Raw genomic sequence first — 27,458 nt, forward strand, 5'->3', positions numbered from 1 at the left:
CAATATAAAGTAGGATTGTATGTTTTTAGAGATTAGATAGACGTAGCATCTAGCCACAGAGGAGTCATTTCCATGTGTGTTACCAGTCCCAGACACCTGTTTACCCTTTCACCTGCATGTGAGAATGTATTCTTGTGTATTTGTATGCACTTTGTGAGTATGCAGGGATGCTTTGTTAACTTCTCTGTGGCCTCTTCAGCTGTTAAGATCAAGAAACCCATCAAGACAAAGTTCCGTATGCCCGTTTTCAACTGGGTGGCCCTGAAACCAAACCAGATCAATGGGACTGTCTTCAATGAGATTGATGATGAGCGGATACTCGAGGTAGAACTCTCCTCCCACATAGAAATTGCTTAGTCATGTCCATTTCCTGCCTCATTCCCATTATAATAATATATCAACCGATTGCATTTTAGGACCTGAATGTCGACGAGTTTGAAGAGATGTTTAAGACGAAAGCTCAGGGCCCGGCGATCGACTTCACCATGAGCAAGCAGAAGGTGATCCAGAAGTTGCCCAATAAGGTGGCGCTGCTGGACTCCAACAGGGCAAAGAACTTGGCCATCACACTGAGGAAAGTGGGGAAGACATCAGAAGAGATCTGCAAGGCCATTCAGCTGTAAGTCCTCAAAATTAAACGAAAGCGAGCAATCCTTCTGGAATTTAGAAATGTTTTTTCTGTGTGTGGTCTTTGCTCTTGAATGAGACAACGTAGTTTTGAATGAACTTTTGCTGGTATTTAATGAATGTTGATCATTACAAAATCATGTCAAGAGTATTTTTGCCAAGTGTATGTGTTCATATTATCTGTTGCTTCATTTTCACATCTTCACCAGTGGAAGCCTGTGTTATCAAATAGTGTTTCCAATAAGTACTTTAATTTACCTCTACCCTCCTGCGTCTCCTCATCTCCCAGGTTCGACCTACGCACTCTGCCGGTGGACTTCGTGGAGTGTCTAATGCGCTTCCAGCCCACAGAGAATGAGATTAAAGTCCTGCGGCAGTTCGAGAAGGAGCGCAAGCCTCTGGAAAGCTTGACGGATGAGGACCGCTTCATGATGCAGTTCAGCAAGATTGAGCGGCTCATGCAGAAGATGACCATCATGGCCTTCATCGGCAACTTCACAGAAAGTGTGCAGATGCTCACGCCGGTATGTTCTCACACTGATTCTTACCGCTTATGATGATGAAAGCAAAAACTGTTGTGCCGAACTTGACGTCTCATTCCCTTCATTCGCCCGCAGCAACTACATGCAGTGATTGCAGCATCTGTATCCATCAAGTCATCACAGAAGCTGAAGAAGATTTTAGAGGTGACTGAACCCTTTTAGTCTGGACCGAATATCAGGTTGAAACCATGCGTAGTTTTCTTTTCTTCATCCCTTTTTACTCCCGTTCCGCAGATTATCTTGGCACTTGGAAACTATATGAACAGCAGCAAAAGAGGAGCTGTATATGGATTCAAGCTGCAAAGTTTAGACTTGGTACGTTGCTTTCTCTTAGCTTGAAAAGCTAAACATTAAAGCTCTTTTTTTATAGATGTTTGAACACGTCTGCTTTTGCTTTCCTTACAGCTGCTTGACACCAAGTCAACGGATCGTAAGATAACATTGTTACACTACATAGCCAACGTAGTAAAAGAGAAATACACACAAGTTTCTCTCTTCTACAACGAGCTGCACTATGTGGAGAAAGCTGCAGCAGGTGAGTTACTGCAGGTTAACAGAAAAGTGGATCGAAATTCAGTTGATTCTGTTTCCAGAACTTTTTAATATCATTCCACCCGTGTGCCTCACACTCTTGTTTTATTCCAGTTCAGTGAGCGGTTATGTCATGTCTCCATGTTCACAGTGTCGCTGGAGAACGTCCTGCTGGATGTCAAGGAGCTGCAGAGAGGCATGGAGCTGACCAAAAGAGAGTACAGCATGCACGGCCACAACACCATGCTCAAAGACTTCATCACGCACAACGAGAGCAAGCTAAAGAAGCTGCAGGACGATGCCAAGATTGCACAGGTAATACGAGCACAACTCTTCTTTGTTATTGGCAGTCATGTGACAGTTTTCTAAGTAAATCTGCTGGGATTTTTTCTATGAAAGGACGCCTTTGACGAGGCGGTGAAGTTCTTCGGGGAGAACTCCAAAACCACGCCGCCATCTGTCTTTTTCCCTGTGTTCGTACGATTTGTTAAGGCCTACAGGGTGAGTTGGATAATAGTCACACACACACGTGGCATGCTGGCTGGCTCTAAACTTAAATTATGTGACAACAGTGGCTGGGTAGTGGCGGTATATGCCCTCTGGTGTTCACACCTCAATATGATGTCTTCTAAGCACTGAAGTGAATTTAAAAGTATAAAGTCTACAAATAAATGCTCACATCTTACAAATCTTACTTTATAACACCGGTACAAACAAAAAAAACTCTTACATAATGTGTTATTGGACTTTACAGCATCTTTGTGCCCTGGTATGTTGATTTTGGATGTCATACAAATACTCAAATGTTTCACTCAAAGCAGCAATTTGATAAGATTGGAAGACTTTACATGAACTTGGATCCAGTCCAAGACTTGTTGGACTGCTTTCAAGTGTTTTCCTCCCACGGCTGCTGTGTGTCAACTCTTTTCTGCTGTTGACTACTCCAGACCACATCAGTGTCACTTCATTTACAACAGGTCATGATACTGCGGTACAACCTCAGCGTGCCAGCACATTAGACTGTTGAATGTTTCTAAACACGAGCTATCATGACAAGAGCAGCCTGTAAGTGTGTGAACGGGATGTGAATTTGTGAATCTCCTCAGCAAGCGGAGGAGGACAACGAGCAGAGGAAGAGGCAGGAGCAGATTTTGATGGAGAAACTCCTAGAGCAAGAGATGATGATGGAGGAGGATCAGAAGGTAAGTCCAACTCCTCTCTTTTTCCCGTCTCTATACCCTCCCCCTGCTTTCTAGGGCAGGAAGCTACCGAGGATCACAATGTCCAGAAGGTAAGCCGGCTCTGCTTCCTCCCCTTCCGCTTCATCCTCTCTTCCTCCAGACTCCTGATCACAGGATTAGCCGAGTACCAACTGCCTGCTGGGTGTATCTACAGTCTGACGCCCTGCTGAGCTACATCACATCTACTCAGAATCAGCTAATATACGAGTTAAATGGTTCAATTGATTCACACATGCAAGAATGAAGGAATGTAGGGAACAAAAGCAAATCAAAGCCAAAAGAAACTAAACGTGGGAGAACCCTTTGTTGGTTTATTGTAGTAGTGGTTCATAGGGGTGTCTGATAATATCGGCCCACTGATGTTATCGGCCCGATATTGGCATAAAAATGTAATATCGTTCAGTATCGTTATTAATCCAATGAAGTTCATAGTGTCTGAAGTTACTACAATGTTTGAACCTTTTTTCTGTGATCAGACACGTAATTTTGTCAAAATTATACCCGACATGTTTGGACGGAGCCTTCCGTCTTCATCAGAGGTGTCACTAGGTGGTGTGTGACGCAGTTAAAAACCAGCTGATGTTCACTGGGGTGGTGTCGACCTGTCAAATTTTGGCCCCCCTCGCTGTCCCCTCGCCGCTGGAGGATGTCGCTCCATGTGTGTGAAAGTAGGAAGGCCCCCTCATCCCGGTTCATGACCGTTTCGGCCTGTTTCCTGATCTCCACTGCCTCCATTATCCGACGTTGGTGTCTGTTTGCTTCTGTGTGGATGATTTTGGCCTTCTCCCAATTCATAATATGGTTCTCTCGTTTGCAATGGTCCGTGATCGTTGATTTCATGTATTCTTGCAGTGACTGTTCTTTTATTGATCTTGTTTGTCTTTTTGCCGTTTCCTTTTCACATTCTTTTTGATGTTCGTCATGATGAAAGGGTGTCCTGTCTCCCCAGTGTATGTTTTATACATTAACAATATCGTTAGTTGTTTTTTTTTGCCTATCATGAAAACCGATAAAATAATGCCTGGATTTCGCTGCCATTTACCAGACTCATAGAGGGAGGGAGAATGTGAACGATTGTTAAAAAAATGGCATTAAATATGACATTTTTTCCATAATTTAAGTTGAATTGGTTTTCTTTCTGTTTTTGCACTGACAATGTTTACATTTGGAAAGCCTTGTTGCATTTGAGAATGCATCCAATGGGGCATCACAGTAAATAAGACAGAAGATATGTGATGTTACCTAGAAATAGTTAAATAACCCACATATATCGGTATCGGTTGACATCGGAATTGGAAATTGAGAGTTGGACAATATCGGCATATCAGCTATTGGCTAAAAAACCAATATATGACATTCCTACTTATTGATAGATTTTAAGGGATGTCTTGTCTTACTTCCCCCTTAGTCTCCGTCCCATAAGAACAAACGGCAGCAGCAAGAGCTGATCCAGGAGCTCAGGAGGAAGCAGGTGAAAGACAGCCGGCATGTCTACGAAGGCAAAGACGGAGCCATCGAGGACATCATCACGGGTAACATCACCTGGACCTGCCACACTCACATTCACACACACATGCACACATCGGCGCTCTGCATGAAGGTCGTCTTCTGCTGGATATTTCAGTCATTAACGAAGGGATTCTAAACCGACTAACATGATGACTTTGGCTCTGTCGAAAAATTCAGCTCTGACAAAGTTATTACCTAACAAGTACGAACACGCACTGACGGCTAATGCAGTGCAGTTCAACTCAAATGTGTCTGATGATCATTGCTTATCTTATCTGCTTTGTCTTTGCTTTGTAACACTGTCTGTACATAGACAGGGCCGGGATATGACTATCTCCTGCAATGTTAAAAGAAAAAGGGAATAAATGCATCTTTATGCTTACTGAGGGCCAGCCGCAGTGTGAAAGAGTACATTTGCTGAAATAGTTCAGTAAATCTAAGCATTGGACTGTTTATTCATTAATCTCAGAGCAATATTTATCCCTGTAAAACCCAGTGTTGCAGAAATACATCAGTTTTATTTTTTTAAATATTATTTTATATTCTTTAGATGTATATTTTTTTCCTTTATTTTATATTTTTCCTTTTTTTTTTTTTTTTTTGCTCATTTTCTTTCATATTTGGGTTTATATCATTATTATTATGTGCATTTATATTTTGTACTTTTATTTTTTTGCAATTTTTTCTAAATTTGGGTTTACATGTGTATATATATATATATTTTCTCATATATATATATATATATATATATATATATATATATATATATATATATATATATATATATATATATATATATATAATATATATGTGTGTGTGTGTTTTATTTATTGACTTTTTTGTTTTTTTATATTTGGAGCTTACAGGGTTAATAGTGCTTAATGTTTTCTTTTTTTTTGTAATTGTAGACTAACATTTTATATACACAACAGTGGATTGTAAAGGAAGTAACCCAAATTATAGTTGCCTTTAGCTTCACAGTGAACAACTGTAACAGAAAGTGTACATATTAACATATCAGTATAATCACTACTAAATTCATATTAGTCCACATCTCAGTAACAGTAGAACTTTGCTGTATTATCACTGAAGTTTTGGTGAGGCCCTTCAGTAGAGCATTACTGGCAGAACTCACTCCATAAGAGACATTTTTCCCTGGACCCTGATGCTGTTGTTTGGTATTTGCTTAGTGCTAACCAGTGCTAAACCGCTGTAGGAGTCTGCTTTTCTTAAACTGTGTTTGTCTTGTTTTGTCCTGGCTGTTGTCCTTGTCGTTCTCAATGCAGTGCTGAAGACCGTGCCCTTTACCGCCCGCACAGCCAAGCGTGGCTCTCGGTTCTTCTGCGAGCCCGCTCTCAATGAGGAGTACCATTACTAAGCTTATAGAACTCTGTCTCTTCTCAAAGGTTGCTGGAACAAAACGTTCTCTTCTTTATGTCTTTGTTTTTTCTCCTCCTCTTCCCTCCTTGCATGCCAGTTCACGCTCCTCCTCTTTTAACCGTCACACTCGTTTCTCACTCTTCGGACCTGTGCACGTGCCTGATCTCATGGTTTTCTGGGGACACACGCACACAGGGTGTTTATGTGTGTGTGTTTAATGTGTTTTCTCCCTCCCTGAGCATGACAAGGTGTTGGGGTAATGTTTTTTTTTCCTCTGCCAATGTGCATGAAGTGTGACATCCACATCCATCATTAGTTCATCAGGCATGGTAAACCGTAATGTCACAGAGAGAACAGCCTCTTTTAATCTCCTGTCGGTACAGGAGGTTAAAAGCGGAGAGGAGTGAACTTTTTTGATCAGCAAGTAACAAAATAGAAAAGTTAAGCTGGGTGCTGCCATCTAGTGGCCTCAGATTGAAAAGAAATGGTGAGCAATGAGTCGAATTGAATGATCTGATTTGGTGAGCACCTATCCAACATGCTTCAGTCCACCTTGTAATATACACCAGAGTATATACAAGCAGACCTCAGGTATGACTAATGTTAGAACGTGTTGGTGCCTGTGGCATTATAACTTGCTTTATTGTGTTTTAATCAATGTCAAAATGAATGTTTGTTTATATTCACGTATAATTACTGCTGTCCACACAGTGTCTTGCATGCCAATTGCTTCGTCCTGCTGCTTTCCCACAATGCACCCCTGCTCTCCTAGTTAGCCCATACGCTCTGCCTGCTGACAGTTCACCTCTCTGTTAAAGGACTGTCTGCGGTCTGCAGGCTCGCTGATATTCTGCATGGCGTGTTCACATAATTACTCATTTCAGTGGTTTGTTTTGGCCTGCTACTAACATGGAACCAGGCGTTTGACTGGTTGTAACTAATTCACGGTGTTCACCTTGGATGATTGCATGCTTTGGTTTGTGGTTTTTTTGGTGATGATGCTATTAAACGTAACAATACAGCCGTGCCCTGGAATCAGATTTGTTTATCGCAGCCTACAGTTGCTCTGCAGTGGAAGTTTAAAATAGGCTCTTCCTCCTTCCTGCTGGTAGCCACTTTGCAAAGCAGTCTGGGTCTAGTAACAGAAAAAAAAAAGAGCTTTGATCCTCCATTCCATTCCATTCCTTCTGTCCTCCTCTGCCAGTTGAACCAGTTAACATCCTCTAGCTCTGTCCCCTCCTCTGGCCTTCCCACATGCAGCCTACTGCCACTCTGCTTTGCTCTCGCAGCGCTCTCTTGGCAAAGCCATTGTGAACATGTTGGGCTGACATGCTCCGGTCAGCCTCTTCCTCCATTTTTAACCTTCATTTTGTCTTCTCTTCATCTAGCCCTAAAGAAGAATAATATTACTAAATTTCCCAATGTCTACTCGAGGGTAAGGAAGTCCTCCAATAGCACCCCTGTAGTGGTGGATGTGTCCCAAACCTGGCAAGCATCTCTTTATTACCTCCCCCTTCCTCTTTGACTGTCTTTACATTTAGGGTCCACTCATCATACCTGTCCTTGTTTTCTCCTCCTCCTCTTCCTCCTTTATAGTAAATATCACTGTCTAATGATACATAGATTCCTCTTTCCAGTGATTTTCTTCACTTTTTGTATGGAAAAGATGCATCTTGGTTTCACGAGATGCATCAAAGTTTTTCTAGATTCCTGGCAGAGGCTTACAAATATAAAAATCCTGCGGTCAGTCTCAGAGACAGCTGACCTGCAGGGATTTTTATTGTTAATTTTTTTTTCCGTGTAGACGTCATGCTGCTTTGAAAGACAGGCTGCCAGCACTATGAACATGTGGGGCTCATCAAAACACCCCGACAAGATGACTGATGGCTCTTTTATTCACCCCCCCCCCCCCCCCCCCCCCCCATCCCCATCTAATCCCTTCTTCCCTCGCAGATCTGAGGAATCAGCCTTACAGGCGGGCGGACGCCGTGCGGAGGAGTGTCAGGAGACGCTTCGATGATCAGAACCTGCGGCCGGTGAACAATGGCGAAGTGGTCATGTGACGAGGGAGAAGCGCATGTGGAAGGGAGGGGAGGGACGGGGAGAAGGTGGCGGGGATGTCAAGAGAGGGAGCGGCAGAAAGTAACGCAGAGTGAAGGATGATGAGTATGTATGTATATATTACATAAGAATACACAATATTCTATGTCTGTGCTATAGCAGCAGCGTTTCACTATGAAGGACTGGAACATGTATGGACTGACTCTGAAGTGTCTGAAAGGTCGATTGAGAAACCTTAGACAAGCTAAGTGCCTGAATATTATTTTTGTGGTCTTGCGTCACTTCGTCTTCTGTTTGTCTGATGACTTATTTTTTAATAACCCCAACTTCAAGCAATACAACTCGACTTGGCTTTAATGTTAAGATGTGTAAAACAAAAACTGGACATGCAGTGGCCTTAAGAGCCACGTGAAAAGATGTTACCTTGGAAACATAATGTAGAATGTATGGGATGTGCTCCCTTTAGCTGTTACAAATATTACATCTTGTAGCGATGAGTTTGACACTCTGTGTCTCTGTACATTCCGGTGCTCTTGTCCATTCCTCTTAACCCTCATGTTGTCCTGGTTTAAAGTTTGAAAATGTGGGGGGGAAAAAAATATTTTCACAGTGAAACTAATGATGTCCACATTTTCAACATTTCTGGGAAATGTTTAAACATTTTTTGGTGGGAAAAAAAAATGTTAAAAATATTTCTAAAGAAAATTCACAAAAAAGTCAAACAAAATCCAGCAAATTTTGCTGAATTTTGGTTTATTTTAACGTGAATGTTCTTAAAGAAAATACTAGAAGTTTTACTGATATATATGTAATCACTTTAGATGTTTTTAGGATTTTTTTTGGAAGATTTTTACTCATTTTTCAAAAATATTTACAAGAATTTTCTTGCCAAATTTGGGGGATTTTAAAAAAAATAAAACTTAAGGGAAACCGTTTAAGGAATTATTGGAATTTTCTTCCTGAAGGTTTTGCAGATTTTCAGGAATTTGGGGGATTTTTTGCATTTTTTTTCAGACAAGGAAACAATATTTTTTGGTGCCCGTAAACAAAGACAACAGGAGGGTTAAACACAAACATGCTCAACATGAACATCTCATGAGGCTTCTCAACTAAAAGGGCTGATGTGACATGAAGGTAATGAGAATTATATTTGTGCTCCAGAAAGTATGAGGTATTAAAAGAAGGAATGGAAAAAGACATCAGAAAGTGCAAACCAGTCTAATGTGAATTTTACATAATTATAGCACGATGGGTCAAACTTGATGAAGTCTGCTTACTTAAAACTCTACTCTCCATTTGCAACGGTGCATTTTTGTAGCAGCGCAGCAATTTATCTGGTTTTTGGGAACAAAGTAGGCTGAAAAAACAAGCCTACAAAGTAACATAAATACATTTTCTATCAAATGTAGAAACTGCACGAACTCTAAAAAGCTCTACTGGATGATCTCATCGTCAAAACTGGACACAACTTGTATTTCTGTGAACGTTTTACAGGTTGATAATCTTCCAGGCTACTGTGTCGACTCACTTTACTGTAATTTTAATGTATAGTATTTAACCACTGAGAAGATTCATTTAAGCTCATCTAATGTGTCATTAAAAACATGACAAAATAAAAGTAAACAACAAAAAACGTTTTCCTAAATGTACAGATATTTTGCTACAAACTGTGTTTTTGTTTTTTTGTTTTTTACTTAATTCACATTACCAGATGGTTAATATTGTACATATTGTTTAAACAAAAGTTTTCATTGCCTTGTGCTATACAACTTGAATGTTATTTTAACTTATAGTTTTTGTTTCCGTTTGTGTATATTTAATTAAGCCAAATGCAGCGAGAAATCCACAGTAGTGCTTAAAATCAGAATGTTTCACCGTTTGCTTTGTGGGAGTATCACAGGTGCAGCGAAGCCAGGAAAGTGGCCGCACTAACCGTTTAAACTAGTTTCTAGTAGTTGACCTGTAATGACCTGCGTCTGTGGCTTAGCGATCCACCCTCCTGTCATTGTCTCCACTGAAGCCTGTGATGCCATTCAGCTCTATTTCTCTCAACTTCACTGTCTGTAATAGCAGCATTTCTCTAACTGGATAATACTGGCATGTTTTTTTATTTTTAAACTTTCACCAGAAATGTATTTTAGGCAGTTTGTGCTTATTACAAAAATAACAAGCTTTTTTTAAATTAGGTGATATGAGATTTTCAATGAATATGATCAAATAAACTATTTACAATGATTGTTTACTCGGTGTGACGTGTTTGGTTTGATTCTCTGGTTGGAACTGGAGTCAAGTAAACTGGTCAAAGGGTGACTGTGGCTCAGGTGCTAGAACAGATTGTCCACTAATTGTGAGGTTGGCAGTTTGAACTCCAGCTCCTCCATGTGCCAAACTCACCACAGGTTGCTGCCAATGGCAAGCGAGCACCATTAGTGTGCGAGTATGTAGGAATGAGAGAGGCATTGTAAAGTGCTTTGAAGGTTTAAAGGCATATCAAAGAATAGAAACCATAAAACTACCTCCTGGGGCTACAGATATTTTTTGTATTACATGGATTTCAATTCAGGTGATCTAATCCATTGATGAAATGCGAGACTTCATCAATAAATGCATTCAGCTGCCAGTTTACAAGTTACATTTAACCAAAACTAATGCTAACATACAGTACATCTGATGGAACTGTGGTGCAATAAATCCCACATTCATGAGTGTTAATGTTCAGTTTTTGTTGAACGTTTGAGAAATCCAAACTTCTGGCCATACTTTTTCTTTGCATATAAAGCACTTAAGTTTCACTGAGTTATACTGAAAGCTTTCTTAACCCTTTGATGTACAATATAGGTCAAAAGTGACCCATATTCAATGGAAAATCTCTTGACTCATGTTGTGCATCACAGTGTTAATGTTTGTCCAACCCGCTAGCATCAGTAACGGCAGACTAACTTATCAGTAAAACGGCACAATTTGTTCCGTTCTGTTGTTTGTTTTTCCTTTGAAGTGATCTTGTGTGTCAAGAAAGGTGCCTACAAATAATATGTATTATTAATCTGCCCTCGGTACAAACTACACTAACAGGCAAAAGTTTGGACTCGCCCCTAATTTTTACCTAAATTATGAGCACAATTTAGCCATGTTTCATTTTTAATCACAGTGGAACTATAGATAAGAACACTGAAAACAAAATTGAAGCATCTAGCATATAATACTGTTAATAAACTGTCTAAATCTGTGACTCATCAAAATAGCCTTCATTAGCTTTGATGACTGCTTGACAAATTCGAGGCATTCTTGCAATCAGTGATATGAGATAATCACTTGAAATTTCCTCCCATGCTTCTGCCAACATCTCATAAAGGTTTGCAGCACTTGTGGGTTGTTTATTCTTGATGTTTCTGTCCAGTTCATCCCATGCAAGTTCAATGGGGTTAAGGTCAGGGGATTGAGCTGGACAAGTCATAATCCTTAGCTTCCCCTCCTCCTCTTTCTTGGCCAAATACCTCTGACAGAGTTTGGAGGTGTGCTTTGGATCGTTGTCTTGTTGTAGTGTGAATGGCTGTCCCACTAAACGCAGACCAGAGGGAATGGCATGCCTCTGTAAGATACTGTGGTATCCATGCTGATTTAGAATTCCTGTGACTTTGTGCAGATCACCAATCTGACCCTCTGCAAAACAGCTCCAGACCATCATGCTACCTCCCCCATGCTTTACTGTGGGAACAACGCACGCAGGAGTCGAGCGTTCTCCAACCCTACGTCGAACGTACTCGCGCCGTTTTGATCCAAACATTTCAAACTTTGACTCGTCTGTAAACGGAACGGTTTTCCATTCTTCTACAGTCCAGTTTCTATGTTCTTTAGCCCACTGAAGTCTCTTCTTTATGTTGTGGTTTCCTGGCAGCTACCCTGCCTTTCAGACCAGATTCCCGCAGTCTACGCCACACAGTATCCACTGACACATTATTGCCTCTGGTTGAGTTTAGCTGAGCTCTTATTTCTGGGGCTGTCTGTTGTGTATTTCGAAGACTGGTGACCCTGATGAACTTATCTTTAGACGTGACTCTGCTTCTACCAGAACGAAATCTGTCTTCGTGTGAACCTGTTTCTTCACAGCTCTTTAATGTTTTTGCAACTCCACTTTGAGACTTTCACTTTCTGAGTAATTTGTCTTGTAGAATAACCTTCTTTCAAAACCTGAATTTCAATCCTTTTTTCTTTGCTTAACTGAGGTTTTCTGGCCATTTTTGGTGCTACTTCAGATTTCTAAATCTTCCAATTAGCTAAAGACATTCTTTCCAGAAATTATCAGTCTTTAATATCAACTCATAAAGGTAACATAAAATATTTGTGAACAGCGTAAAGAACTGTGAATCAAGGTGTGAAAAACATTCTATTGGGACGGCATAGTTATTACAGGGGGCATGCAACCCTTTGTAAAGACATTTTAAGTGTTTTAACCAAACAAGAGAGTAATGTTGCTACCTAAACCTTCCAGTAATGCTTTCATTAATAAATGCTTAGAAATATCCCTACTTGAGTGCCGTACTTGATTAAATTTTGTTCATAGCATACTCATGAATGTTCTTGCAATAATTAGAAATAACAAATTGTTAAAGTTAGCTCTTAATTGGACCGTTTTAACAAAAATACAGGAAAATTAGGGGTGAGTCCAAACTTTTGCCTAGCAGTGTACATCCTCCAAAGTCCATTGAGCACCTCTCTAAAGACGTTCCTACAAAACTGTTTGGGGCTGCATTGGTATTAATTCGTTTCTAATTAAGTGGTAACTGGCTGATCTATTAATAAAATACTCCTTGGACACATCAGGGCAATAACTCCGACAGACACTAGAGGGTTTAGCGAGTAAGTGAATAAGACGACTTTTGCTTTTGCCGATGAGACAATGTTGAAATAAATGTTTCTAAAATTTACAAATACTTCAGTTAAAACCTTTTTCAATCACTCGATTTCTTAAGTAAAAGGCAGCCGTGTAGACATAAAGATATGCTTTTAATTGAATATAAAAATTATTGGCAACAGAAAACGTACAACTACAGCCAACTAAAGAAAATACTCAAAGCTACCAAAAGACAATTCGACATTAAACAGTGGACCAGCTGATCAATTTCCTGATACCCAATTAGCCACAAAATAAGCTCATTGTAGCACATTCCCATAAATACCAGTCAGAGTTGTTTTTTCACAGTCCATCGTGGGCAGGCGGTGTGATGAGCAGTCAGATGAGCCTGGAGGGGAATGCGTGTTTGTAGAAGTGTACAAATACAAGAAAAGCGTAGCAGAAGTGTTTTCAAGGCGCATCAAGCTGTTCCAGTAAAGTTCTTCTCCTTTTCTCCAGCTCTCCCTCACTCAGCTCACTGCCTGAAGTATCCCAGCCACCCTGATCACAACATGGAAACACAAAGAGTCAGTGATGGAATAAACATTAAAAATAAAATACAATATTGTCATGCTAACACACATAGCAGTAAATAAGAACCCACAGTTTAAAGTTGTAACTTTTACTAGTCAAACACACAAATGCTGTGAAAACAGTGGTTAGCTGGAATTTCAACACAAAGTTATTCATGAAGGAACCAACCTCCTCTTTAGCCGCTTTCCTTTTAGGAGATTTCTGTTTAGAGTCGGAACGAGATTTCCCCCGAGACTTGTCGTTCTCTTTGTCCTTCTCTATGTCCTTCTCACGCTTTCCATCGCGCTCTCTTCCTTTCTTCTCGCTGTCAGAATCTGGCGATGCCTGTTGGTCAGAATTCCAATCAGTGCATGTACCGATATCGCAGTAACACTCAAATTACATCCAGCACGTTAACACGACACAAACTGGCAGGTCTTCCTGTACACTTACAGACTTGTGGCGTCTCTTCTTGGCCTTCTTCTTGTGCTTCTTGGATTTTTTATAGCTTCTCTCTGGTTTCAGGCAGAAAATGTCAGGAAATGTAAATGCTCCTGCACTTCTTGCATACAATAATCAATTGATCCCCTAAGCTGTGAAAAACACTCACCAGATTCTCCACTAGATGAGCGTTCTGAGGGGGATTTGGACTGTGACCTCTTTTTCTTCTTGTGGTATTCATCCTCCTCAGACTCTGAGCCCTGTGGAAACATTAAAGTGGAGTCATTTAGATATTGTCGAGGCGTGACATGAGAGGAATGTTTCGTAGATCATGGATTGCTAACGGTTTGACCACAGTTTATTTTTATATAAATGCTACTAACTGATCTAGAGCGGGATCGTTTCCTGTGGTGCTTCTTGGACTTCTTTGAGTGCTTCTTTGTTTTGGAGTGATGATGTTGACATTCATGCTGTCGTAACAAAAAAGCAGGTTGAACATAACCGTCATCATCGACATTAACACATTTATGCAATACCCGCTGTAATGACAGACTTACCTCCAAGACATGCATGAAGTCTTTGAATATTCTTTTCCTCTCTGACTCCAGAGTCACGTCTTCAAAGGCTGATTCTTTCAAGAATCTCTCTCTGACCTGAAATGGTGAAAGGTCAGCCACAGTACGTACAAACACAACAGCAGGGAGAGGGACATAAATAGGAAACAGTTGGTGCTGGGAAACCATCTGAATATTTAAGTATTATCTGGATAAAGGACATACTCCCTCCCATGTCGCCTCTGGCTCCAGTGGAGGTGTGGCCTGCTTCAGCATGTTCTTAAAGGCCGCTTCTTTTCTCTTCATCTTCCTGGCCTCCTCTTTCTCTCGTTCTCTCTCTCTGGCCTCAGCCTTCTCCAGTAACTAGTGAGACGGAAATTGCAAAATTAGGTAATCTTATGAATACTTGCTATGAAAATGGAAAGACTAACAGGAAAAAAAGGCTTTTGTAGTAAATTGAGTCTTAACGCCTGAAATGCAAAGACAATGTTCCACAAAGTAATACAACTAATCCTCCTCAAGACTCAATAGTCTGTGTAAAAGTAGTAGGTAAACCTTAAATGTGTAATAATTTATATTAAGGGCTGTGGAAACAACCTGTGAACGTAGCACTGAAATATTATCACTCTTACATTTGATTGGGTGAAGGGAAGTTTGCCGTACAGAGTATTTTAAGCTTTTTTACACATTCAGTATATGTGTATTTATCTTTTACTGTCAGGAGCTGTTTGCAACCTCTGCTGGTCCCTTTAAGGAAACACTGGGCTCTCTAGTTGCACTATCTTGAACAGCAAGGCTAACATTAGCTGCAGAGTCTGTAGTTTAGTGTTGAGCAGGCACTATACAGTAGGTTTTAGAGCTTTTTATCCTCAAAACAGCCATCTGTTGTGGCAAAAAAAAAACGATTTGATGAAACACAGTGAAGAAAAAAAAAGTTAAGTGGTGCAGCAGGTAACCAACAAAAAGCTAAAACTCGTTATGAAGCTTGTTAAAGCCAGGGGGAGCTGCAGATTCAGGCAATCCATTATGAAGAGAACCATTTCACATTGATTGGATTTGCTCTAAGCTCAGTTACTCAACAATGTCTGGGCTGATCTGCAGAAACTTTGTCAAAAGTTACACAAATCTGTTGAGTCAAAATGAAGGAATCTTACACTGTTGAAGGCCAGCTTTATGTTCCCTGCATCCAGCGTGGTGGCTCTCTTGTCTGAGCTGATGACTGATCCAAAGTCATCAAAACTGGTGTTGACTTCAACCAGGAATCCTTTGTCCTGGGGAAGGGAAGTACAAGGAGATACAATAATGAGTAAAAACACACTTGCATCAAAACAAACCTCTCAGTGGGACAGAATTATTCCTACAACATGCGTAATATACATGGAATTTTCACAATCTCACCTTAAGAATATCTTTGATTATCCTTTTTTCATCGTGGTAGCGGGCTTTAAGGTCTTCCACGTAGAATTTGAACAGGTCCAGGGGAGTAGAACCTGCAGAGTGGACATTAACTTTTAAAAAGTGTAAATATTGCACCAAATATAAATTGTCCAACACACTCAGCAGACCACACTGGATGCAAAACAAAGATGGCAAATAAATAAATAATTGCATGAGTTTGAGTAGGGGATGATTCTTGGAACCATAATCAAATATTTGAAGTCTATCTTCTAATCTAAAATAACTCTGGTTAAGAAAAATGAGCAGCATAATTATGGCTCATAGAGAATTTACATCCTTGGCCGTGTATAATTTATTTCTGCGTTCATGCCGTGTGCTGTTGTCTGCATGTCACGTCCACGTGCTTCACAGTGTTCAGCTCATGCAGACATGTGAAGCCACGTGTGCTGTGGCCTGCTGTCCTACCCGGCTGGCCCAGCATGTTGGCAAAGCGGATGTCTGAGCTCAGGGTCGGGTACATCTCCATCCAGGCAGACATGGAGTGAAGCTGGCCGTGGTCATGAAGCTCGTCCAGGAATTTCTGAGAAAACGGCAAAATATGAATTCAGGACAGCAACTGATATCCAGAGTAAATACAAATCAAATGTGGTCTTTTTTTTTTTTAGAAATGAAAGACGTTAATCCAATTTTTCTTTTCCACATTTACTGGTTTCCACGGTGCTTGTGTTTTCAGATACACATGCTTTGTATCTTTGTTTCTGCCTCACCTGGAAAGCCTCTCTGTTCTTGCGCTGTCGTCGTCGTTCCCTTAGAAGAGTCTTTTGTTTCTCTTCCTCTTCTTCCTTCTCCAGTGCCCGAATGTGCTCCTCAAAACAAATAAGGGCATCTTCTTTATCCATATCTGTAAAGATATAACAACAGTATTAAAAGGGAGAACATACAACTGACATATTTACCCAGAACTAAGTGTTTTCTTACTCTGCAGCTCCTCATCCTCTGCAAAGGTTGGGTTGTCTAGTAGATACTGCTGGGCCTCAGACCAGGTGGTCCGGTATGTGACGTTGGCCATGTTGTCTAGAATGTTCTTCAGAGCTTCCCAGTTCCTCTTTCTCAGCTGCTTGGCTTGTTCCTGGGTAGATGATAAAAAAAAAATATAGTTTTAACTGGACCAATATTAAATGGCAGTAGCTGAAGGATGAATTTGAAGGATGCACTGTGGAACAAAGCCGTACCTTCTCTTTTTTAGCGAGGTAGAACAACACATCTTCATAGATCTCCAGTCTGTCTCTCTCAGGAACACAACTCCACACTTCAAGTTCAGCAAACATCTGTTCAGCTTTCCTGAATTTCAAGAACACACACATTGTAAAATATTTTCACTAAGTAACCCACATGAGGGCAGCATTTCACAGGCCAAATTTACCTTCAACACATCGGATGTTACTGTTTCGTGCAAGGCATCACATGCACAGCTGAGTAGAATTAATACAAAGCTCACGAAATCCCCTCTCTTGTGATGCGCACTGATAACATTCCATTTTCTTGACTGACGTTACAACCTTGATGCTCAGAAGAGCCAAGAGCGGTGATGGACCGCAGTGGAATAAAGTAGTAAATGTACAGACACACGACATACACACGCCCTCCGACAGCCCTGCTATCGCTCTCCAACTGCCTGTTGTGTGTCATCCCTGATTACAAACCCAGTGCCAGCAGAACTTTGAAACTGGCTCGCTGTCAAGGTCACCAGTCGATCGTCTGTCCCCTTCGACCGTCATGATGACTTTCAACCAAATGTCCAACCAAAGACTGCTGGTGAATTAGATGTGAAACGCAGCACCAAAAATCTAAATCGCAACATTTTAATTTCCATCAGCATGTTTTAGAACGCAGAACTCTGCATTGTATGTTTATGGCTGAAAAAGATGACCCACTGCATTAGTATAAATTCAGGAAAAGAGAAGTAATTTTGTCTTCGTTACTACCATCTCTGTCGCATTTATGCAAGTTTGAAATTGAAACGACGCAAAAGAGGATAAAAGAGAAGCAGCAAGGTTGCAAATTAACTTTTAAACCCATATGTCATATGCACCGTAAGTACAGCACAATTACCACTTTCAAATTAAGTTGTTCAATGTCAATTCACACAAAACTGTGACTGAACAACATTGCGTTATGATTTAAACAAATTCAGCAACAACTGTGTGACAAGAGCTAACAGGTCAGAGCAGTTAAAGGGGAAGCGAACGGTGCTGGAACTGCATGATGGCATGCAGGAGCCATACATGACCTTTAATTGATCTAATTTGCATAATCATATTGACTGTTTGGAGAACCACAAATCCATACAGGGAGATCATTGTCACTGTACTACTTACTTGTATCTGGTGGTAGATGTCATCTTGTCGTGGTTCTCCAAGAACCTCTGGAAAGTCTCTTTGGACTCCTTGTATTTAATTCTGGCTTCCTCCTTTTCTTCCTTCTCTGTTTGGACTTTGTAAGCGTTGAACGCCTGCTTCTTTTCACTCAGCTTGGGAAGTGCACTTCATCGACATGAAAAAATGAAAATTTAGGTCAGAGATGGGGACTGCTTTCGCCTGCTATTGCACAGCAAATAAGAGAATATTGTACCTGTAGCGAGGATCATTGATTATCATTTTCATGGCCTGTTCCCACGAGGAGTTTGAGGACACACCCTAAAATACAGAGAATAAGATGCCATGATGGTTTGAACTAAATTCTTAAATTTCTAGATTAAAATAGTCAATCAAAAGAAAATGTATTTTCTTTTTGCACTTAGAAAAAGTTCATAAATCAGGAGGAGAACCAATGAGCTGCTTTGGTTTCTTGATGTTAGCCCTTTTCTTAATTACTAATAGATACTGGTTTAAGAGGTGTGCAGTGGCAATAATTCAAGAAGTGCTACTGAGGACTTATGTAAGTGCCCTTTCTGCCCCTTGTCTCTCCCTGGAAGTGACTTCTTCATCCATTATGAACTGATTCCACTGCGTGCGTCTGTCTTGTCAGTTGTCACAGTTATTCTAACTCACTGAGGCATGCCACTTTCTCTCACTGTCTTAATCCCAGCCAGCCCCGTGCCTTTGATCCAATAAAGCTAATCATAAAGACAGAGCCATTAAGATCTTGCATGAAATGGCAAGCAATCTCAGAGGAGAGCTTTGTGCACAAAATTAAAAAGCCCCTAAATATAGCAGCATTCAAGGTGGGAGGTGCTGCTCGGCTGGCTTGCAACTGAACACACAATGCGTTCACAGCAACAGGAGGTGGAGCTGAACAGACCTCCCAGGGGCTCAAGTGAAGGGACAGGGATTAGATCCAGATCATAATGCAAAGGATGCGCTAATAAACACATCAGGCATTAGCAGAGACGGACGAAGTTAAAGCACCCATACAAACAGATCTTCCAGGTTGTTCCAGGATTTGGATGATAAACAAACAACAAATAAAAAGTCAATTAACAGCCAATAAAAACCCATAGAACAGACAGTTGTTGGAGTTCTATTGATGGAAATATGATTTTGTGGAGAGTGAAGTTTATCTACATGTTGTCCACTCTATAATTATTCCAATTTTATACACTACAGGATTGTCCTATAGGATCAGTGAAACCTGTCTCCTACAGCATTCTGCCTCTTATTCATCTACATGCTGACAACTCCTGACAGGTTAGCCCACCTTCTCCTTCAGCAGCTCTTTGAAGGCCTGCTTGGCCTCCTCTTTTGTGTTCCACTTGTAAGTTTTCTTCTGAAGTTCTGGTCGTTCTTCCTTTGGGACTTCAATACTGAAAGCAAAGAAATATGTGTGGGTATTAACGTAGTTGTGTCTGAATTAAGCATTTATCACAACCTGTTTTAAAACAAATAGAAGAAACACTAGAATAAACTTAATCGTAAACAATTACAATAATTAAAAAGTTTCATGTGACCTTAACTCTTTCCGTAACCGTGATGTATTTGCTGTCTAAGAACTGGAGACGGTACTTGTCTCTGTATCACACAGCAGTGCGACAGCCCGTGCAGGCTACGCTCCAAAAGTTTAGTAATTTCCTGACCTTACAATTCACCGTACCAATCTGCGTATTACTTTGCAGAGTGTATTTTGATGGCAAATGTGTCTTTAACTTTGTGCTGATAATTCACTTCTCAACAGCACATCTGTTTCTAATACACTTTGGTGATTTTATGAACATGATCTAATAAATATGGAATTATTCTTAAAATATAAATAACCCATTTAATAATTACTTCCCCTTCCCCAGACAGTACTTGCATTTAAAATCAGCATAAAGAATGAAACCACCATCAGACTGATACTTACTGAATCTTAACACCACTGGGTGACATGACGGTAAAACTGAAATAGCCTAGACTGATGTGGTCATATAAAAGACTTCTTCAACATTTTTATTCTTTATTTCTACCATCACTGTACAAGTTTAATAAAGCCCCCTTCCCATCATTTGCATCTGCCTGCAGATTTTTGCTATGTTGTCACTCTCCACTGCTTTATATCATTCAGACTTGAACATAATTTCCTGCAGAAGCCTCTTTCAGTTTGCTGAGCTGTTGTCAACAGCTGTTTCAGATCGATGACACTAGTGATGCCAATGGCTGAGAGTAGATTTCCTCATTACACCACCTTCTGATTAATAACCCATTACCGTTAGCCCTTCTGCATTATACTCTGCTGCACGTAGACAAAACACAATAGCAGATGTGCTTGAAGACGATCGCAGTCTGTGTGAACTGTGATTGTTGTTGCGCTTGCGCAGCTGAAACATAGTTGTTTACCTGGCTGGGGTCTCTGTGGTGGCTGAACTCTCAGAGGAAGCCACAGGTGCTTCAGCGGTCTTGACCTCAGCTGTGAGATGCACGGCCGCCTGGGACAGTTGCTCCTCTGAGGCCGCTGTTGTAGTTTCCACCTCCATTACGGTCGCCATAGTGGCTATATTGTCCGCTTGCACTGTAGGAGCTGCAGTGGTTCCAGGGGCTGCTGCCTCTGCCGTTCTGAAATCAGACCATGACAGAAAAACTCACATCATTTGATCATAAGAATACCAGCAGGAAATCATGTCTAATAACCGCTGTATTTGCTGTTCATAATACATACTGGAGTCATGAAGAGTAACGGGAGGTAAATAAGAAGCTCTTACCCATTCTCCTCTGCTTTGATCATAGCTGGAATGGACAAAAAGAGATAATTGTTAGGGCTTTTGCTTTCATTTCAAAGCATGCAGCACATAGGAGACTGCCACACAGATAAGTGTACTTAAGGAGCCACCATGTGTTCCTGGATTTGGACTTCCTGTGTTTGTACGTCAGTGATGCCTAAAGCTCCAAATGCATGGAGTTATTCGTTGAACAAGCCAGCAGTCTGCCATTTATCACGCTGCTAAAGGTTTATCCATAGAGTGTAAAAGGGCTCAGTATGGAACATCACTGCCTTCCTCACAGCTGGCTAGACATCATCACACAGCAGTTTTTTACCTTCCAGATCCTCCAGCTCTTTGGGTTTGGTCCATCTGGACTCCTTTGTCTGAGAGTTGTAATAATAAGGCTTCCCTGTGTCTGACTTGTACTCCTTCCAAGGGCATTTAGACAGCATTTGCTAAGAGAGGGGGAAAAAAATGATAGGACAGTTTTTCAGTTGAAATTTACTGTATTGTATACGACTATATGACATATCTAATGTAACATTAGGGTCCATATATTAAATATTTCAATTATGATTATTGTCACTTGTCTCACTGTGTAAAGCTAACTGAATTTAGAACATGAGACTCTTCATAAGGTGCATTTAAGGGATTTTAATATTGTGAAAAAAGGACTGCAAATGGGAAATAATCAACCTGGGCTGAATATGGTACAGCAACAACTGAATTACTTGTAACTCGTGGACATTGTTTTTGCTGCATGTAAGATACTGCTATAGGAAAAACAGACTTTTAATCAGTTGTGCTGAAATGTGTGGAAAGCACATGTACATATGAATAAATAAAGTTATTTCCAGGCAGTTTATAAACGGATATTAAGCATGCTATATAACTATTAAGGGTTTGTACCTCTGCAGGAGATTTCAGCTCATCTGGTTTCTCCCATGTGGACTGCTTTGTCTCTGTATTGTAATAATAGGTCTTCCCATCCAGCGATTTGTGTTCTGTCCACAGGGACTTCTGAGGCAGATAAAACAACAGATAAATCAGCTGTATCAGCGCAGAACCACTTTAGTACCACTTAAAGCACTTTTACAGCTCTTTGTTAATATTGCCAAGTCTTTCACATCAGTCTTTTCATTTTCTACGTGCACAAACCTTCTTCGGCTGTTCTTCCTGCGGGGATCCATTAGTGGTACTCTGCAGGGACGAGGGAAATGAAAAGTTTAACGACTATAGTCACTGAGAAGACAGAAGGCAAAATACTGGAGACAACTCAAATTTGTCAAAACTGGTAAATTTGTAATTAATGCTTATGAAAAAAAAATTTCTGCTGAACTCACAGATGTTCCTGGTGCAGCAGCTGTGAGGACAGAAAACAAATCAGACCTTAGACTGAAGAACATACAATATGGAAGAAAATAATTTATAAAGCGACAAAATGAAAATGTTACCTGTGGAGTCGACGCCAGGCTGTGGAAAAGACAAATTAATTAGTGTCATATTTTCCCAAGAAACACTCTTAAGTTTGGAAATTTTCTTCAGCACATTTATATCACAAAATGGTACGACAGGCTCATTCTTCACATCAGACAACAACTGACAATGCCTTCCTAATTAGTACATAAATCCACACCGAGAAGCTGCAGAAAACAGACGAGTGCTGACTAATTGTTTCTTATGATTTCTAAACCCATCTGGACGTTGTCAGAATAAATACAGTATAAAATTCTACTCATTTGCATAACTTACTTACTACTCAGTTAAAAAGAAAAATTTGCAGAACTTAACTGTGAGAGGCTCGTGTTTTTTTCCATTTACAAAGATTCACAGCTGAATCAAAAATGACTGACAGACAATGAGGGACACATTGAACGGAAATGTTGATTTTAATTTTAATTAGATGCTGCATTTAATTATGTTTTTTTGTTTCAATTCAATCTGTGCATGAAAATATACAGATTTTTCTTTTAATGGAATGACATCAATTCATAGCCAACCCAGTTATTACTTGGCTGTGAAAATGCTTCATTAACATTTCACAGATTGCAATGTATTTTTAAGAAGTGTGTGGCAGAGCACTGATGGAGAAGGTAGTGAGGAGAGTTACCGGTCCTGTTGGCTGCACAGCCGCAGCTGGCATGCGAGGGGGCATCATCATTCCTGGCATCATAGGTGGCATCATGCCTGGCATCTAATAAAAGAAGCATCATGAAATATTCATCTGGCATTTCCATACTAGCTAGTGCAGGCAGAAGTATTAAGATGCCGTGTGAGATGGGGTGTTGGTGTCGACATAGAAGGCTGCTTGCAACCGGTGGGGAGGAGGTGAGACTGGAGCCGAGTCTGCTGTGCTTTTTTTTATGGTGTGATGCCACAGCTTGTGATGTGTGTAGCAGCAACACACCAAACTACACTCTTTGGTCACCTTCCCAGACTTGTGGCACCGGCACCCTGATCAAACACTCCTCTCAAGATCACGCCTATTTATGCGTGACAGGATCACATATGCTTGCTAAACATGACCCTTCATTGCTTATTAAAGAAAAAAGATCCAATTACAAAAGTTTGTGACGAACTCAGAAGATGTATTAGACCAACTAATGGAAGTGGTGTAAACAACAAACAAGCAATTTTGCTCAATTAACGAGCACCTTGTTAAAACACTTTAACAAGGTGTTACAGGGAAGAACAGCCAACAGCCATCTTTTCTCAGCGGATAGTTTTTGGTGTCCACATTAGCTTTTGTCGGGAAGTGCTAAACAAATCAGAGGGGCTTGAATAATATTTTGTTTACGAATGCAAGAAAAAGCTTTTAAAAAATTGTGTTTTAATTTGTGAGATCTGTGAATGTTGACGTCACTGAAAAGAAGTCAAAAGGCCGATAACAAAACAAAAGCGAAAATATCTGTGAGCTTCTTACAAGGCTTACCTGTGCCATTGGTGGTGCCCCCATTGGTGGCATTATGCCAGGGGGAATTATGCCAGGCGGCATAGGTGTCATGCTGGGAGGTCGCTGTGCCATAGGGGGCATTCCAATGGGAGGAAAGTGAGGGGGTATTCCTGGTGGTCCCATCTAAAAAGAATTAAATGGAGAGAGGGAGAGAGAGAGAAAGAAACATTAGATTAAATAAAAATTGCAATGAAGACCTTTCGAATTGATCAGTTTTAGTTCAACCCTGAATGATGACTGGAAGCAAAAAGTGAAAAGCTAATTGATACAAACATCTCTGTCACTGACTTACAAATGGGGGAGGTATCCCTGAGGGCGGTACACCTGGATAAGGTGGCGCTTGGCTCGGGCCATTATTAGCCTCCGATGAAGACTGTCATGAATAAGAAACACCACACAGAGTTAGTGAACTCACAACAGTCTGGTGTAAAGGGGAGTTGTAACGTGATCCATTCAAAATAGCTACCACTGCAGTTTCTCCAAATATGTCCTTAAGTTTCAAAGATGTTGCTAAATTCTGTTTTTTTTCTCTACAATAATACAAATAATACTGAAATTGAACTACAAATAGATGTTTTTCATGGCAAGCGCTACCAAAATCTCACGACTACAAAGTGTAATAATGAAGATAAGAAAAGGTATATTTCACATATACAGGTGCACAAAATCACAAAATGTGTTGCCATATTAAGAAAAAGTACGGTGAACACAAAATTTAAGAAACAGTTCTCAGTATAGCACGTGAAGTGACATTCAACAAACGAAGCTGAATCAACGTACACTATATTGCCAAAAGTATTGGCTCACCCATCCTGATAATTAGAATCAGGTGTTCCAATCACTTCCATGGCCACAGGTGTATCAAATCAAGCACCAAGGCATGCAGACTGCTTTTACAAACATTTGTGAAAGAAAGGGTCGCTCTTAGGAGCTCAGTGAATTCCAGCGTGGAACTGTGATAGGATGCCACCTCTGCAACAAATCCAGTCATGACATTTCCTAGCTCCGAAATATTCCACAGTCAGCTGTATTATAAGAAAGTGGAAGTGTGTGGGAATGACAGCAACTCAGCCACCAAGTGATAGCCCACGTAAACTGACAGAGTGGGGTCAGTGGATGCTGAGGCGCATAGTGCCAAGAGGTCGCCAACTTTCTGTGAAGTCAATCGCTACAGACTTTCAAACTTCCTGTGGCCTTCAGATTAGCTCAAGAACAGTGTGCAGAGAGCTTCATGGAATGGGTTTCCATGGCCGAGCAGCTGCATCCAAGCCATACATCACCAAGTGCAATGCAAAGCGTGGGATGCAGTGGTGTAAAGCACGTCACCACTGGACTCTAGAGCAGTGGAGATGTGTTCTCTGGAGTGTCCAATCGCACTTCTGGCAATCTGATGGACGAGTCTGGGTTTGGCGGTTGCCAGGAGAACTATACTTGTCGGACTGCATTGTACCAAGTGTAAAGTTTGGTGGAGGGGGGATTATGTTGTGGGGTTGTTTTTCAGGAGCTGGGCTTGGCCCCTTAGTTCCAGTGAAAGGAACTCTGAATGCTTCAGCATACCAAGACATTTTGGAAAATTCCATGCTGCCAACTTTGTGGGAACAGTTTGGAGCTGGCCCCCTCCTCTTTCAACATGACTGTGCACCAGTGCACAAAGCAAGGTCCATAAAGACATGGATTACAGAGTCTGGTGTGGATGAACTTGACTGGCCTGCACAGAGTCCTGACCTCAATCTGATAGAACACTTTTGGGATGAATTACAGCAGAGACTGAGAGCCAGGCCTTCTCGTCCAACATCAGTGTGTGACCTCACACATGCGCTTCTGGAAGAATGGTCAAAAATTCCCATAAACACACTCCTACACCTTGTGGACAGCCTTCCCAGAAAAGTTGAAGCTGTTATAGCTGCAAAGGGTGTACCGATTTCAAATTGAACCCTATGGATTAGGAATGGGATGTCACTTACGTTCATATGCGAGTCAAGCCAGGTGAGTGAATACTTCTGGCAATATAGTGTATCTCTGAAACGGTTTCACCACAATCTAAACGTTCATGAAGACTTATTCCTTGTATGAACTTCAGTTAGGCAAACCTAAACAGTCAAGTTTTTAAATGAAATGCGCCTTATGTTTGCATGCACAATCTTTGGTCGTATGATACATAAAAAGGAAGAAAATAGACTAAATCTGAATCCTAAGATCCACCTTCTGTTATACACCACGAAGGAGTTCATTCATTGTTCAAAGCCTAAACCCCTGTATGATCTTCAGATTATAAAACAGTTGTAACGCTATGTGTATGAATCTGGCTTTCATCTACAACGGAGTTCTATCAAAGTCTGTATTAATTTTGTTTTACGTCACTGAAGACTCGATTTAGGTGTGTTTAGTTGCTTTTCATTGTAGTAAAAATACTGCACTGACGTTACCAGAAAAAAAACACTGAAATCCTGCTAACAATAATGTTGGCTTTGTCTAAAATGCAACTTCTAGAAGAGCATGTTCATTTCCTTTGTTTTTGTCTATTTTACCAAACACACACGTTATTAATTATCCCTCCGCTTTGAATTTGACTAATGCTAACATGCTAGGTAACTTCTACTGTTCCTGATGAATGACTACGGGCTATGGCTAATCTCAGGCTAGCTGAATGCTAGCGCCATAGTTAACTGGCTCATACTTCAACTAGCTAAAAACACACCTTTACCAACCTGAAAGTATAGTTTATTAAAATTTTGACATATATTTACTAACGTTACACTTCGCAAAATCAATCGGTCTCTTAAATGTCTTTATTTAGGTATCACAAGAAGGCGTCAATTCCAGGACGTAGTCGGTCCCATACTGAGAAGTCTATGCCGCTATGTTAGCCTATTGCTAACACGACATGCTAACCCGCGGTGTTGGACGTGCACATGGTTATTGCACAATGAAGGCTAAGAGACTGCCCAAAAACGAACGAAAAATAATCACATGTAAACTCCGGACATTTCTTTTGCTTTTCACATTATGGTAAATTAGTAATTCTTTTGAGCGAATGGACTCACCATGTTGACGAGAGGGTCAGAACCTCCGAGAAATTCGAGCACCTCTCAACAACGAGCGAAACGATTGGTTCAGCTCCCGGCGAGGCAGAGAGGTCAAAGGTAATGACTTGGTAGAGTCATTCTGCGTTGGAAATGCGCACGAATGCGCAAAAGCACATTAAAAAGGTAATATTGTGAGTCTGTTTGACTTCCAGTTAATGTACTCTTCCACGACATATCCTGTTACTGAACTGTCTCCCAGAGAAATTAATACAAACCTACGTTTTTCTCCGGGGAAGAGCCTGAGATGCACAGAAAGCCAGTAAGTGGACCTGAAGTTGAAACTAACCTGGTGTAGGGTAGGTCTATCAGGTAAACTGTCAGACTAAGCCAGAGTTGTTGTTTAAGCAGAGTTCCTGTTACATTGATCAACAGGAACGATTTACCTCTGACTGTTACCATATTATTTGACCTCATTAACCAGTAAATGTCAAAACTGAAGTTTACATAAAATGTATAAATTACACAGTAACAAATGAAGAGATATAGACCTACCTGCTATGGAATGCAAACATTGAGGGTTATGCTACGTAAAGTCAATTTTGAATCTAAATTCAGCTT

General features: G+C 40.7%; 2 protein-coding genes across 8 annotated transcripts in view; one reads left to right on the forward strand and one right to left on the reverse strand.

Moving 5' to 3' along the window:
• The window catches only part of fmnl2a (formin-like 2a), a 53,273-nt gene extending 43,140 nt beyond the window's left edge, over positions 1–10,133 (forward strand). For 2 of the 6 annotated variants that reach the window (XM_051958653.1, XM_051958656.1), the window contains 12 exons: positions 200–324; positions 417–619; positions 917–1,151; positions 1,245–1,313; positions 1,404–1,484; positions 1,575–1,704; positions 1,852–2,015; positions 2,100–2,201; positions 2,807–2,902; positions 4,350–4,473; positions 7,219–7,318; positions 7,784–7,908. In XM_051958653.1, the coding sequence (XP_051814613.1) occupies positions 200–324; positions 417–619; positions 917–1,151; positions 1,245–1,313; positions 1,404–1,484; positions 1,575–1,704; positions 1,852–2,015; positions 2,100–2,201; positions 2,807–2,902; positions 4,350–4,473; positions 7,219–7,318; position 7,784 (1,430 nt within the window). In that variant the 3' untranslated portion in view covers positions 7,785–7,908. Of the gene's footprint in view, positions 1–199; positions 325–416; positions 620–916; positions 1,152–1,244; positions 1,314–1,403; positions 1,485–1,574; positions 1,705–1,851; positions 2,016–2,099; positions 2,202–2,806; positions 2,903–4,349; positions 4,474–5,736; positions 5,857–7,218; positions 7,319–7,783 lie in introns of all 6 variants that reach the window. The other 4 variants (XM_051958654.1, XM_051958657.1, XM_051958652.1 and 1 more) reach the window with 2 other exon arrangements.
• A 2,743-nt stretch (positions 10,134–12,876) lies between these two features.
• prpf40a (PRP40 pre-mRNA processing factor 40 homolog A) lies at positions 12,877–26,962 on the reverse strand. 2 transcript variants are annotated; one of them, XM_022215751.2, is made up of 27 exons: positions 26,859–26,962; positions 24,107–24,187; positions 23,794–23,937; positions 22,972–23,055; positions 22,316–22,334; positions 22,205–22,224; positions 22,020–22,061; positions 21,771–21,881; positions 21,196–21,316; positions 20,862–20,886; positions 20,500–20,715; positions 19,385–19,490; positions 18,320–18,384; positions 18,067–18,231; positions 16,921–17,029; positions 16,667–16,817; positions 16,456–16,589; positions 16,154–16,268; positions 15,689–15,780; positions 15,445–15,561; positions 14,516–14,653; positions 14,294–14,389; positions 14,120–14,206; positions 13,906–13,996; positions 13,749–13,810; positions 13,485–13,640; positions 12,877–13,283 (listed from the first exon to the last, which is right to left on the reverse strand). In XM_022215751.2, the coding sequence occupies exons 1-27, from the start codon at positions 26,859–26,861 to the stop codon at positions 13,194–13,196; spliced, it is 2,640 nt and encodes an 879-aa protein (XP_022071443.1). In that variant the 5' UTR covers positions 26,862–26,962; the 3' UTR covers positions 12,877–13,193. The 2 variants fall into 2 exon arrangements, with proteins under 2 accessions (XP_022071443.1, XP_051814618.1); XM_051958658.1 differs by lacking the exon at positions 24,107–24,187 and having other exon boundaries at positions 26,859–26,934.
• Positions 26,963–27,458: the final 496 nt, after the last annotated feature.

This window comes from Acanthochromis polyacanthus, chromosome 14 (assembly GCF_021347895.1).
Source record: "Acanthochromis polyacanthus isolate Apoly-LR-REF ecotype Palm Island chromosome 14, KAUST_Apoly_ChrSc, whole genome shotgun sequence".
Lineage (NCBI taxonomy): Eukaryota > Metazoa > Chordata > Actinopteri > Pomacentridae > Acanthochromis > Acanthochromis polyacanthus.

What these genes read in the sequence shown, in the direction of transcription:
- prpf40a (XM_022215751.2), bottom strand. An exon ending in ATCAAAGCAGAGGAGAATGG is followed by an intron (nt 20,716 to 20,861) that starts GTAAGAGCTTCT and finishes GTCTGATTTCAG; the next exon opens with AACGGCAGAGGCAGCAGCCC. An exon ending in CAGAGGCGACATGGGAGGGA is followed by an intron (nt 14,390 to 14,515) that starts GTATGTCCTTTA and finishes TCACCATTTCAG; the next exon opens with GTCAGAGAGAGATTCTTGAA.